At 56.7% G+C, this 14,688-nt stretch overlaps 1 protein-coding gene across 3 annotated transcripts in view; it reads right to left on the reverse strand.

The window, feature by feature from the left end:
* The window catches only part of IFFO2 (intermediate filament family orphan 2), a 47,351-nt gene that overhangs the window by 5,893 nt on the left and 26,770 nt on the right, over nt 1–14,688 (reverse strand). The window contains exons 2-7 of one of the 3 annotated variants that reach the window (XM_075551279.1): nt 8,887–8,947; nt 7,751–7,846; nt 6,587–6,727; nt 5,574–5,713; nt 823–943; nt 611–700 (exon numbers count right to left, since the gene is read on the reverse strand). In XM_075551279.1, the coding sequence (XP_075407394.1) occupies nt 611–700; nt 823–943; nt 5,574–5,713; nt 6,587–6,727; nt 7,751–7,846; nt 8,887–8,947 (649 nt within the window). Of the gene's footprint in view, nt 1–610; nt 704–822; nt 944–5,573; nt 5,714–6,586; nt 6,728–7,750; nt 7,847–8,886; nt 8,948–14,688 lie in introns of all 3 variants that reach the window. The other 2 variants (XM_075551271.1, XM_075551289.1) reach the window with 2 other exon arrangements.

Below are 14,688 nucleotides of genomic sequence, written 5' to 3' on the forward strand. Positions count from 1 at the left end.
GGCCACTGCTATGCCCCGGCGACCCAGCCTCATGGACATCAAGCTCCCTCAGTCTGTGGACTCATCCCCCTGTTCACTACTTCCTGGCCCATAGCTAGTCGAAGCAGCTAGCACCCCCAGGGACGCCTGCCCAGATAAGACCACCCAGGTCTGACGCCTCCGAGCCTCAACGTCTCTCGGCTCCTTATCGAAGTCCTGGGGTCTCTCGCAGGTCTCATGCCCTTCTCTTCTTTCTTCAGGCTGGCCCTAGCAATGACTAGCATTTACACGGGTGGCCAGTGTGCTGGCTGCAGCCAGACAGAGCCTGGCTTGAGCCCTGCTCCCTGGCTGGGAGGCCTTGGGCAATCCCTTGGTCTCTCATTCCCTCCTCTGTAGGACGGGGCTACAGCACCCACCCATGGATGTGTTGAGGGCACTGGGAGGGTGTACTTGGTTAGGGTTTCTCGGTGCCTGGGATCCCTCCATACCACTGATCAGGGGTCTCATCTCAGGTTCTCTGGGACGAGCAGGGCTCGCTGTCCCCATCTGACAGCCTAGGAAACACTCTACGGATGGTGCGAGCTGCCTAGAGCCAGGGAGGGGCCAGCAGCCTCCCGGTCGCCCCCCTTACCTCGATCTGCCCTATCGTTTCCTGGTACTCCTTGTCTCTCGTCTTGAAGAAGGATTCGGTCTCGTGGATCAAGTTACCCAAGTTTTCCTCCTGCTGGGAAATGAGAACAAAGGGGGCAATTGAGCTGGGTGGTGGGGTCCACAGAGGGGAACTGACAGCAGAGGCTGGGGGAAGCTCCCCCAAAGGCCTCTGGGAGGCCAGGCTGGGCCTACCTCCCCCTGAGGATCGATGGATGGATTGCAGTTAGTGAAATCTTCCCAAAGCAGCAGCGTGTCCTCATTCTCTTCCCAAGTCAGGCTGTCACAGTCGTCGTCGAAGTCAAAGGTCTCCCGCCTATGAGGATGACACACCGGGATATGACTGAGCAGGCGCCCAGGCTCCAGGGGCCCACAACATGGTCGGGTAGAAGCAACGGGAAAAGGGTGGGTGGCGGCCAAAGGGGGACATTCAACCTGGCCTTGGAGTTTAACTCTTTAAGACGCAGATCATTTTTACATACTATCTATACCTTTAGGCGAATATTGAAAGTGAATATTGATACTAGATTGTAAGATTTCCCTAAGTTCCACCTAACAATAGCTCACACACCCCCACCCCAGCCTGTGCATTTCCCAGCTATTTCCTGAGTCTGCTTTGACCAAAGTGACTCACGCAGGCCTTTGGCCACTTAGACAGGCTGAGGCTTCAGAGACAAGGGAAACTGCAGCTCAGAGTCATTCACGTGTCTGACATCACTCAGCTCATGACAGCAGAAACGGGCTCAAACCCAGCGCTTTCTGCTACCGACAACTGTCCTTGCCTGAGTCACATCGCCATGCACCCACTCTGTGCTGGGGCCGGCTGGCTTCGATGACAAACACAATTCTTCTCACTCTGACCACAACCCTACGAGGTGGACCCAACTCTGATTCCCGTCTTATACTCGGGAAGACCAAGGCTCAAAGGGTGAAGTGGTGGCCTTGGTGACCAACACTACAGGCTGGCAATTGGATTTGAATTCGGAGCCCGTGTGATGGAGGAGCCCCGTTGGTGCAATAGGTGGACCCTCGGCTGCAGCCGCACAGCTGTGCAGGCAAGCTCTGCAGGCCGGCTTCTGTCCAGCTGGTGGCTGCTGTTCTGGTTGAGCATGTGCCCGCCAAGCCCAGCACATACGCACCCTTCCAATGGGGGGTAACCATGTATCTGGAGAAGCCCCGCAGACAAACCCAGTTGGCTGGTGTTCCAGCTCCCAGGTCTTAGGAAGCTTTGGAACAACACACCCATGTTCAAATTGTGCTTTGTCTGCACCAACACTGGGGGATGGTGTGACCTGCCCAGTGGGGTCCAAGTTCAAGCGTGTTACTGCAAAGACTGCAGCCTGGGGACCTCTTTGCGGGGTTGACTCTGTCACATAGGGTCACTATGGGTAGCAGTCGCCAACTGAATGGCACCCAGCTATAAGGACTCATTCCACCTGGAAGCAGGATTGGCCTGGGTCTGAGAGCTTTCTCCAGACACCGGTTCCCCCAGCTGGAAGGGCCTTTGGATGACCTCATCCAACCCAGACAGGGGGTCAGTCACTTGAACCAGGAAATCAGTGGCCGAGAAGGACACAGATCTCGAGTCCAGAAGCCCATCCCACACTCTCCCTGTTGCTACACTTCCTCCCTAAACTCCTTCCTGGATCCCCTGGGCACTGCTCCCAAGTCAGACAATGGATCAGACTGGGAAGCACCGGGCAGGGTCCAAAAGAATTTCTGGTGGAAAGCTGCCTGGAACAGTTCCTGGAGCCAGCCACAGGGGTTCTGGACCCCAACACAGTTCCTTCTGGCGCCTGTAGGTGATTCCGTGAGTCCAGGCACCAGCACGGGAGGGAGGCCAGGCTGCCAGGCAGGCACTTGGGTCACTACCCTCAAGGGCTACCCATCACCACCCGCATACTCAGCTCCTGACTTCACTTCCTCTCCATGCCTGGGGTCTGTCAGCCATTGCAGCTGAAGAGAGGGTCGGGATGGGCAGAGGAGGGGCCTGGAGCGGGGTGGGTGGGGTTGAGGAGGACTGGCTAGGGAGGCAGAGAAAGTAGCTACATCCTCCGCCTCCTCTCTCTGGTCTGAAGCCCAAGCAAGCGATTTTTATGAAAACAAGACCGGGTTTGAAAAGACTTCCAAGAACTCTCAGGGGGACGTCTCTCTGGATCTAAGCCCACAGTAAGCCAAGACACCAGGACAAGAGGCCAGGGCTCCCTCGGCCGGGGGGTGGGGTAGGATGGGGTGGTGAGTGGGGCCAGCTCGGCCTTGGTTGGGATCGCAGCAAGGGGTGGGCGTGTAAATGGGAGAAACATTTTTTTTTAAACTCGGCCAAGTTTACAACAGATAAATCAAATTTAATATTAATTCAAATCAGACCTATTCACATGCACCCGTGTTCTCAGCATCCGTTTGTGGCTTGGTTGCGGGCTGAACGTACCCCAGGAGCAATTGCTGGGGAAGGGGAATCTCCCCGAGCCTCCTTGCTTACAGATTCCCAGGTGACTATAAAAATGCAGGGTGGGAATTTCTCCAGAGAAGCCCGTCCATCCCAGCAATCGGGTCTCAGGGAGGTCTGAGGAATGCCAGAGCCCAGCCCTGGTTCCTTTCAAAAGCCCTTAGTTGTTCGGTAGCAAAAGATCAGAACATGAGATCTGGGGTGATGGCAGAACCGAGAGTTGGGTTGTGTGTGTGTGGGCGGTGTCTCTATAAAATCAAACCAAACTCACTTCCACCGAGTCAGTGCTGAGCCGTAACAACTGTGGCAAGCAGGGCAGAACTGCCCCTTGGTGTCTGAGGCTGCAGAAAGCCTTGTGGAGCAGCTGGTGGTTTCGAACTGCTGACTAACACATAACCACTATTATGTATGCCACCAGGGTTGGGGGATGTGACCGGGGAGAGGGGTCTCTATCACCTTCAACTAACACACCCCCTAAATACAGCTCCTACCCGAGTTCTGCTTCAAGGGAAAGATGAATACAAGGAAATCTTAGGTGGAGAAACATCCCTTTGTGCTCCCGTAACTACTCCTGCCCCTGTGTCCTGGCCTCCAGAGTCAGGGGCCAGGGGCAGTGTGTAGAGGCAGAAAAGGGACATCTCTCTCGAGCACAAAGATACTGATGTGGAGGACAGAGCACTAGACCACGATTCAGAAGGCCTGGCTCTGGCACAAATCCTGGTGTTTTGGGCCAGTCACTGCCCCTCTCTGAGTCTTAATGTAAGGAAGACGCGGGCTCTCTGCACTCTGTAACGCTGCACACCAAGCCCTGGAGCTTTGCACAAGAGCTGCGTGCCCAGGCTTTTGAAATGAATATGACATCAGGGCACCTGCTGACAGGTGTGTGCCCTTCTGGAAGGTTCAGCGCCAAGGGCTCAAACCTAGCTCTGCAGTCAGAAAGCAGGGCTGCAGGGAAGGCTCCAGGCCGGAGAACTCCCTCTCAGCCTTGAGACCCTGAAGCAGGGTTCTGGATGTCTGGTAACTGGATGTAGGTGCTTTGAGGGAGCCCACAAACTCAGCCCCAGCCTTCCCTTCTGACCCCCAGCCCTTAGGCAGGTCACTCAGTGCCAGCTGTTGCTCCTCCCTCTCCCCTCTAGAGCAGAAGATGGCTTCCAGGTAAAGATGGGTCAGCATTCAGAGCTTGACACTCAACAAGTCCCAGCTGCCCTGCCATGCCAGCCCCAGGGACACTGCACCTACCCAGTGAGGCTCCAAAAAACCAGCTCTTGGGGTGGCACGTTCCTGATTTGGAGTAGTAGCTATGTCACACCATGGCGAATTTTAAGCTGCTAAGGGCATCACTGGATGTGGAGCGGGAGGAGAGCACCTGACCCCTCGCCACACCCAGGCCTATGCAAGCACGGAAGTGGACACTTTACAAAGGGATAGGAGAAGGCAGGTAGGCCTGGCACCTGTTAGCTGAAGGGTCTGGCGAAGTCATTTCCCTGCTCGGTCTCAATCTTAGGGCCACTAAGTGTGGTGACAGGCCTGGCCTCCCAGGTTGGTTATCAGGAGTCAAAGAAACCATGCTGGGAAACATCTGACTTATAGAAGTCACCCTGGGAGAGCTGGGCGCTTTGGTTAGACAAGGTCAGCAGTTTGAAACCACCAGGTGCTCTGTGGGAGAAAGATGGCTTTCTACTCCCGTAAATAGTTATATTCTCAGAGAGGCAGCTCTACCCTGCCCTACAGGGTCGCTGTGAGTCAGCATCAACTCGATGGCACAGAGTTTGGTTTTTGGTTTGGTGGTGGGTCCGTGTGCAGAGCAGCTCAGCCGTCCACCACAAGGCAGCTGCGAGGGGGTAAGATCAGGACAGGTCCATGAGTGTGGCCACCCCTACCAGGATCTCTGTCCCGGGGTGGTAGAAGGACTGCCTGCATGCCACTGCCTGCTGGAAGGCTGGAGGCTCAAGTCCCACCCAGAGGGCTGTCCACTGCTGAAAACCCTCCCACCAGAAGCCCTAGAGGGCACGGTCTACACTGACGCAGGGTGGGGGTGAGGGGACTGTCACTGTGAACCTGCAGCAACTGTGCACAACTTGGCCTTTCTGGACTCACGGAGTCACCAGATAACCCCCAACTGAAAGCTCGCCCCTTTTTCTCCTCGTGGCCGAGAGCATGCCCTCCCAAAGCTGAAGGGCCTCCCTCCTCCTACCTGCCCTGTCCACCTGCTGCCTCTGAAGCAGCTTGCCCAGGGCAAGGAAAGAGAGGTGGGCAGGTACCAAGGAGGGCAGGGCCGCCGGAGGCGACTGTCCCCACCTGCTCCTGTCCACTGTGCTGAAGTGGGGCTGCCAGGGAGGGCCGAGCAGCTCGACTTTGTAAATGTGGCTTTCCCCAGATTCTCCATGCTGACGGTGCACCCCAGTGCCTTGGACGCCCCTTGCTGCCACTCACGACTCCCTTGCAGCCCAGCCCACCCACTCAGTTTTTGGGGCTAGCGAGGTGGGGGCGGGGCACTCACAGCTGGTTGAACATGCGCTTCATCTCATCAGTGATGTTCATCGAGCCAACCTCCTCGTCGGAGAACCGGTTCGCCTCTCCGTCCTGCTCCGAGATGTCATCGTCCGACGCCGCCTTCCGCTCTTTCTTTTTGGGGACCACCTGAGCCGAGAAGGAGATAGCGGTAAGTGGGAGCCTCTGCTGGGGTGAGGGTGGGGCGGGCCACTGGGGAAGGAAGCCGCATCCCCTGGCAGATGGAGAGTGGCCGTGGGCAGGAAAGGTGCAAGGCTCCTCTACTAAGCAGGCGACATTAGCAGGCAGCACGAGGAGGGAGGCATGCAGGGTGGCGGCATGGACCCTTCCCCCACTCTGGAAGGCCTGCAGGTCCCACACACCAATCACAGAGAAGCAGCCCTACCACCTGGGGAGCAAAGCCACCTCGAGTGTCTCAGAGCCAGCCAGAGAGACAGAGAACCCCTCGCGAGGCCAAGACGACACTTTACATGCAAAGGCCACAGGCAGTGGCCCCACCACACCAAGCTTCCACTCCACGTGGACAAGAATGTGGGCCAACAGCTGCAGGATTGATCTCCTGCTTCCCAGCAGGCTGGGAAGGGCAGTGAAAGTCCCGGAGGAGAGGAGAGGGTCCCCAGAAGGCCACAACTTGCTCAGCTATGTCCAAGGTCACACACTGAAAGCGACAACACAGCCCTGGGCTCAAGCAAGAGCAGCAGCTTCCAAGAATGACAACGCGAGCGCCCTTTGGTCAGCAGAACTGGGCGGACTTCGCCCCTTCGCCCCTCTGGGACGGAGCAGTCAGACTAGGTGACAGAGCCACAGGGACGACGCTCTCGGTCCCTGGGCTATAATGGCAGGGGGCGGCCACGGCGGGTCAGGACTACCTCTTGGGGAAGGGATGTGAGCAGGTCGTTGAGGAGTCAGGGGCTGGCCAGACGAGCGTCAAGGCCAGGGCCCAGTGGGAGGGAAAGCGGGGGCGGGGGGCAGAGGGGACGGCGAGCAGGTGACCCTGTTCACCTGGAAGATCTTGGACACGTCTTCGGAATTCCGCTGCTGCGCGACATCGCACAGCTTGGCCGTGATATCGATGCGGCGGCAGATGTCCATGTCCACCTTCATGGCCTTCTCTTGGATCTTCGTGTCCAGATCTGTCATGGGCTGCAGGGGGACAGCAGGGTGTTATGTGAGCCACGAGGGGAGCGGGGCAGGCAGCCGGGGAGTCGTCCCCAGGCTCCTGGGGGAGCCCAGAGCTTCTCCTGGGGTGTGGAGCAGGGAGCAGGGTGAGAGCACAGTGCTGTCTCCCAGTCTGGAAGGCATCCTTACTGCGGACACTGAATCCGGGTGTGTTTCGTGGGAAGCAAAGAGAGGTGAAAGGCAAGTCGCACTGTGGAGAGACTGCCCACGGCCCAGCCTGGCCCCTACGCAAGGGCTTGGCACACAGCTCTGGCCTGGACCCCTCCTGGCTAACAGCAGAGGTCCGCTGGAAGGGGAGGTAGGTCCTCCTGGATCTAATTGAGGGGAAGGAAGGCAAGTGGACTCCACCTGGGCAAGCTCCTTCCTATCACACCCAGCCCATGGTCCTTGAGCAGCAGGTCAGATCCCTGGTGGGACAGCTGTCTCTTCGCTGCCAACAGTACACACACACACACACACAACACGGTTCTTATAGGGACCCTGGAACGTCATAAGGGCACACGCTGGCCTTTCTCAGCATTCCAAACCACCCTGCGGGCAGCCACTGGACCTGGAGCCTCTAGGGCTGCGGCCACTGCGCCCGGGGTTCCTCACCCCACACTGGCCCAGTTCAGACCCAGGCGACCCCCACCCACCCTCTTCGACTGCCAGCTGGGTCCGCTCCCCAGCGAATGCACGAATGCACGCAGGCCATCAAGGGAGCCCTGGGGCGGGATGGGTTAAGCTGCAGATTAATGCATCTCTACTCAGACGGAGGTGAAGCGGAACTAAGGGAGGGGTGGGGGGCACGGGGAGCGGGCGCCGGGTCTTTGGATGCATCAGTGCGTCCGGCATCCTCACGGTCAAACGCAGCAGCCAGGATTCTAACTAGAAGCCGAGCTCCGGCCGCCTCTCGGGAGTGAATGAAGCATTTTTGCATGATGGGTAGGGGTGGGGGTGGGAGAGTCATGACGCAGGGGGGGAGGAGTGGTGGCTGATGGCACTTACGTCACTCATGAGCCCCTTAAACACCACCAGCTCGGCTTTGAGCCGCTCAATCTTCTCGTTCATCTCCTCCTGGATGGCATCAGCCTCCTGTGCCGCCTGTGGGAACGGAGACGGGAGGCTTAGGGCGGCTGGGCACCCTGGAAGGTCCGGGGACCACGGCACCTGGGTCAAGAGCCCTGGGTGCCCGGTGTCCACCCAGGGCGGGCACTTCTCCCTCCTAGCCTGGCCTCCCCGAGGCCTGCTGACCTCAGGACCCCACTCAGCCAAAACCACTCTTCAAAGGGCTATTTATCGCCTGAAGCAAGTCCTGGCCGATATTAAGAGAAACGGGGGAGCGTGGAAGTAAATGGCCCCGGCATGTTAAAATATTAGTTCAAGTGCTGCAAAATGGCTAACAGTTGACCTTTTCTGAACTCAAAAATGAAAGAGTGAAACAAAGAGGGGTGCAGGTGCTTCGCCCCAGCTCAGCGGCTCCCTCCGAGCAGCGTGCACGGAACAGGCGAGGGTCATGCACCCATTCAAGTCATGGGCGATGCCGGGTAGCGCTGGGGGCCACTTTTATTCTCCTCTCCGTGCTTTCCTGAACGGCCCATATACTTGACTGTGAACATGACTTTTTGTTTTTAAAACACATCTTATTTATTCACATCTCTATCATTTGAATCTATTGATGTACCTTTTCAGGCAAATGCTTTAAATATCAAAAGTTATCTCCCCCAACCACCCCCCCCCCCGGAAGAATTTTCCGTTTGCACCTTCCCACAGGCTCACTACTCTCATTCCCAATGAGTGGGCACATGGCCGGGCTGAGCCGCAGAGCCGGGATGCAGAGCTGCCGGGCAGATCCTCAATTTTGCGATGGAGAGTGAACATGGTCTGGGTGCCCACCTGTGGGTATGCCCACCCACCCTGTCTCAGGTGTTCAGCCCTGAATCATCCAGCCAGATAGAGGGCAGTGCTGAGCCAACAGAGGAATAGCCTCTTGGCTCCGTAGAGAGACTGCGGTACCAGGAGATGGGGCAGGGTGGACATTGGGCTGGGAATGAACGCCTGGTTTTGCCCCCATGGAATCCGTGTCCCTTGGCCTACCTATCTCCCCTACCTATCTCTCTGGCCTGGTCTTCTCGGGTGCTTACCTCCTGGAGTGTGTCCACCATGGTCTGCAGGTTCATGCGCTTGGCCAGCTCCTCCTCCCATCTGCAAGAGCCAAGAGGGACAGGCGGTCAGACAGTGACCTCCCTACTGCAGTCTTGCCAGCAGACACAGTCATTACCCCCCAGACCTGCTGCTGGGCTGAGCAGGAAGATGCGGGCACAGGCGCACGCCTGCCTGCCTGCCGCAGAGCTCCCGGGCTCGGCATCCGGGCATGGGTGGGAAGGCAGCTGGGTCAGCACATAACCACGGCAGCAGGTGGAGGCCACTAGTGCCACGTCTCAGGTGTGTGTATCGCCCTGTGGGGAGACTGAGGCAGGAGGGCCCACACCCTCTGTCTCTGTGCAAACTGTACAGTACTGTGCGAACGTTGCAGCCCCTGCTGGGGCCACGCCAGGCAGTCGCAAGCAAAGCTGGGCCTCAGAAGGCAACCTGCAGACAGCCCCACACGTGGGCCGTTGCTTCAACCATCAGAAATAAACCGATGGTACTAAACATTGCCATTTCAAATCAGCTTGACGACAGCCTACGCTAACCGAGGTAGAAATCTACTTAGCTATCATGGCCCCATTTTATGGATGCGGTGACTGATGAGGTTCAGGGAAGTGAACTGCCCTCCCTTCCAAAAGAGGGCACGGCCAGTCAGGGATGGAGCTGGGACCCCACACGGGTCCATTTCATGGTGCCACAACAAAGACAACCTCATAAACTTCACTCTCGCTGTGGAGTGCTTCCTATGCACCAGGCCCACCCGGCATCCATAGCATGTCATACCGTGTTGGTCTGTGTGTTCCATGAGACTGGAAGCTATGTCATCCTAATTTCAAAGAGAGGAGAACCCCGGGACTCGACCCCATCAGTACTCAACATATTGGATGTTGACTTGAAATGTTGAGAAAGTTTTGTATTGGAGCTCGAACAAAACATCGGAATCCGACCCAACGCATGTGATTTTTGTAAACAAAAGCAGTTGGTGTTTCGGTCACTCAGCGTTAGTTGGCGAGTGACCTTTTGCGGCTGTGTTCCAAGGGTTTTGCTATAATTTGCGGAGTTTTTGTGTCTTTTGTACTGTTTTTAGATAAGAAACATGGATCCTAAGAAAGAGTTTTTTGAATCACCACGATAAGGAACTGGTTAACCGTGTTATCGATATTATTGATGATAATTTAGTAAGTCCTTTTAGAAAACAGTTAAGGAAACGCCAACAGCAGACCGCATTAGACAGATTCTCTTTTAGAGAAAGCCAGCCAGGTCCTAGGGAAAAAGGCAAGGAAGGGGGAAAACTGAAAAGCAGCTGCCAGTTGATTCCCCTTCCAAATACTGACTCGCTCTCCATCCCTCCATAGCTCCTCTCCACATCCGTGTCCACAGATCCAGATCCCCATCACTCTCAAAGTATGAGGCCATACTGTCGTTGCTAATAAACTTTTTAATGCTGTGTTTCTTATTTAAATTCTATTATTTCACTCTGAATGTATTTACTTTGAAGTTTCTGTGTAATGTTTTGTATAAAAGGCAAGGTTAGGGTAAAAACTTGGTGGTCGAGAACAGATTAATCCATTTTCAGTTGTTTCTTATGGGAAACGTTGACTCGGAACTCGACTGCATCGCATCTCGATGCTCCTTCTAGAAGAGATTAGCGTTGAGGTCTGGGGTTCTACTGTACTGACCAGCGGGGTCATGCCTGGTATGAAATGTTCAGACTACAGGGACAAATAGGAGAGAACAGCCTGAAGAACTGCTTCGGAAAAGTAGCCAGTGAGAACCCTGTCGGGATCACAGGGAATGGTGTCCAGCGTGGTGCAGAGGCAACAGCGGCCCTGGCAGGTGACCATGTTTCCTGCTGCTGTACACATGACAGGTCACCGAAGGTTGGAGCAAACAAGGAAGACCAAAGCCAAACGAAACGCACTGCCATTCGAGTCCACGACGGCCCTCCAGGACAAGGTAGAACTGCCCCCGTTTGTTTCAAGACGGAAATCCTTTACAGGAGTAGAAAGCCCTGTCTTTCTCCCGAGGCGCGGCTGGTGGTTTTGAACTGCTGACTTAGCAGTTAGCAGCCCAACATGTAACCACGACACCGCCAGGGGGTGGGGGTGGGAGTGGCTCCTTGTCACTAGGAAGACGACCAACAACAACCTAACAAACATGAAGGGCTTCACGGCACTACCTCCTTCACGCCCACGGTGGCTACCGCGGAACAGGGAAGGGTGCAGAAGAGAAGGCCCAGCTGGGGTCACGGTGTATCTCAGCCTCACCTAGGGGAGGAAGTGGTCCCTGGGGGCCGGATGAAGAGAACTGTGCCGGCTGTAGCCGCACAGACGAGCTTGGCTGCGCACTTACCTAACACCAGACGTTGCTGCCCGTGGATTCCCTGGGAGGCACAAACCGCTAAGAGCTCAGTCAAGAGATAAGAGAAGGGTGGTTTGATTCCACCCAGGGGCATCTCGGAAGACAGGCCTGGTGATCTGCTTCCAAAGGTCTCAGCCAAGAAAGCCCTGCCGGGCAGCGCTGCTCTGACTCGCAGTCACAACGAGTCAAAGCTGACGGATGGCTACTGCTTTGGTTTGCTTCCCAGGTGTCCACAAAAGGAGCCCACGGCACAGCGGCTGCGCAGTCAGTTGCTAACCAAAAGGTCGGTAGTTTGAAGCCCCCAGTCCTCCTGTCTGAATCTGTAAAGAGTTATGACTTCAGAATCCCTATGGAGCCATCCTACCTGTCCCCGAGGGTCACTCAACGCGTTTAGGTTTTGCTTTGGCTTTGGCTGTGTCTGGAGGAATGCAATCCAACGGCAGGGGCACTGTCACCCCCTCGTGTTACAGGTGAAAAAGCAACACACAGGGTCACAGTCGAGGAAGGGTGGAGCACAGACTCGAACTCAGGCAGCAAGCCTCTTAACCACACCACCTCGCAGGCTGCCCTGGGCCTGGAACCACCAAAGCCCAGGACCATAACCGGACTCTGTGCAGGCAGAACCCCTCCTGGTGCCCTCCCTCCCAGGGCAGACAAAGCTCTCCATCCCCACCCTCAGGGCCTCAGAGCAAGGAGGTCTGGAAGCCTTTTAGGATGTTGTCGGGCTGGCTAAAAATAGGCCAGAGGGGAGGAATGGATAAAGAGTGGGTTACGTCACTGGTTTTGGAAACAAGAGAAAACGGATACTGTTTGCACACACAGAGGAAAATTCCTCCTCTCCCCAACACGAGACAGGCCAGCCAGGGCTCCCAGAGGACACACACCCCCCCCTCTGACTGGCTGGCTCTGGTCTCTCAACAGCCCTGACGGTCACTGCCAGGCTAGCTGTTGGGGGTGGAAGCTTAGGCTCCAGGGTCAAGAGCTGAGAGGGCAGCAAGGCTGGGGCTGAGCTAATGTTGGGGTGAAGGGGATAGAAGATATAGGAGAGGCAGTGAGAGAGCCCTGCAGGACAATCCTCATCGTGTACATAGGGAAACTGAGGCCAAGGCATTTGTCCAAGGTCACCCTCCTTGCCCAGGGCCAGGGCTCTAGTCCCAGACCACCTCTCGCTAAGAAAGGCAGGCTCAAGTCCAGGACAGGAATCCTCGTGGGAGGGGCCCACAGGCTGCCCCCGCTCTGCCCAGTAGCACAGGCGTCTGGGGCTTCCCTCCAGGGCGGCGCAAGCCGGGAGCACAGGTCCCGAGCTGAATCATCTCTCCTGGCCGAGCAGCTCTGCTGGAGAAAGGGGACCTTGCCCCAAGGCACTGAGCAGAGCTTGTGGGCCAGCCAGGCCACCGTGTCTGACGGGAGCAGCAGGGAAGGGGCAGAGGGGCACATTTTCTCCCTGTCACTGGTAACTGGCTCCCTGTCGTGGGTGTACATGTACACACACACACACACACACACACACTACCCATTTCCCAGCTATCTAGACAGCTTCTTGGGGATAAGACACTGCATCCCCCCCACCTCTACCCTTCTTATGATCAACCTTCCCATGAGGAAGATGGGGGCAGACGCAGACATGCCCACTGAGGCCCAGAGTGGGAAAGGGACCCATGCCTTGGCCTCCACATGCGTCAGCAGCGGCTATTAGTGAGTGACTCCGCTCGATCCGCACACCCTGGGCTCCGGGCCGTAGACACAGACACCACTGCTTTAAGCCGCACTGAGAACTACTAACCCAAGCCTAGTTTGCAGATGAGGAAGCTGAGGGTCTGAGAGGTGCAATGACTTATCTAAGGTCTCACGGCTAGGAAGCGAGGTGTCACACGAAGCATCTGGGGCTCTCGTTAACATGCAGACCCTGATTCAGCAGGTCTGGGCTGGGGTGGAAGCTCCAGAGGAGGCCAGTCCCCTGCGGCTGGACTGCAGAAGGCAACCAGGTGTGGTGAGGTTCCAAAAGCACACAATCCAGTCTGTCCACCCTCACCCCTCCCTCCTGCCACCCAAGCCCTGAGTCCTGCACACACCCCATGCCTCTCGGGGGGAGGGGAGGTGACTGAGCCATATCCCAGCAGGTTAGTTTGCAGAAGCGTTCTCATGAGTTGGGTGGGCATCCCGCTGGCCTGCTCCCAGGTGGCCAAGGATGGACCCTTGCATGCTGACAGCAGCTGGCTCCACAGCCGCGCCTGCTGCCCACACCGACCTCCCTCCCAGTAGCACTGGGAAAACCTGGCTCTGTCGGCTCTGATGTTGACGGTGCAGAAAAGCTGTGCCCTTCAGCTGCCCTGGCCTCCCGGGGAGAAAGGATGGGTGATGTGATTCTGAAGGAGGCCCAGACAGCCCAGCCTCCCTGCAATTCAGCCCAGAGGCAGGAGCTCTCTACCTAAGCAAAAACTGGTCAACCAAGTTGTTGGCTCTGAAATTTCAACACCTGCTTCCCAGACACCATCGTGTCCCCTGACCTGGATCTGCCCACAGCATAAGGTTTCAGCAGGGAGGGTGTGTTTCATGACACTGAACCAAAGGAAGCAGGGATCTGGGAGGCCCACGGGCGAGCAGTCCTCTTTGCTGCTACTCTGCGTCAGACGTTTTGTGGGTGGTGTTGTCTGGAGGCTGAACGAGTCTTTGTTGCCCCCGTTTCTTGTGCCCAGTTCACAGCTGAGCAGGGGCACTCAGAGAGACTTGTCCAAGGCCGCCGCTGCTGCTACTGAGAAATGGTGGGGACTGGATGCAAGCCCAAGTCTTGGCGAAGCCAGCACCTGAGTCCTTGCAGGGCTGCTTGAGATGGTGGGGCTGAGCCCTAGAGGACTGGGGCTAATAAAGCCCCCGGAGTCTTCCTCAGCAGTCGAGGAACTGCTCGGCCATTGGGAATGGAGCGGGGGATGGGGGTGGAAGGGTGGAGATGCTCCTTCTGGCCCAATGACCCCAGGAAATACAGCAGGACTTGCCACTGGAAGAAACTGGGCAACACACCTCCTGACTCTCAGCTCAAGTAGGTCCACTCAGCCCCACCGCCTCATACACTGGGAAGCTAAAAGGAAACTCCCCAACCCATTTGATAAGAAGGGAAATGTAGGCCCAGAGCACACAAGGACCAGAGGGTAGGACAGCCCTGTCCACGCCTCACCCAGCAGCCCCCACTTCTCTTTTCAATCGCTGGAGAAGAGAAGGAAGAGGAGGGACCCCATTGTTCACTTCCTCGGTGCTCCCACATGTATACAAGGGATCACCTCCTCCTCCCGTCCCATCAGCTCCGCCCGCTGTGTAGATGAGGAAATAGAGCTAACTGGTTTCCCCTTCCCTCCCTCCTTCTCAGCCTCCTGAAACACTAGCCACGCTCCCGGGCTTGTCTGAAACGCCATCTCTTCCCCAGGCCACCCCTCCCTGTC

The sequence above is a fragment of the Tenrec ecaudatus genome, chromosome 1 (genome assembly GCF_050624435.1).
Source record: "Tenrec ecaudatus isolate mTenEca1 chromosome 1, mTenEca1.hap1, whole genome shotgun sequence".
NCBI classification, from domain to species: Eukaryota; Metazoa; Chordata; class Mammalia; order Afrosoricida; family Tenrecidae; genus Tenrec; species Tenrec ecaudatus.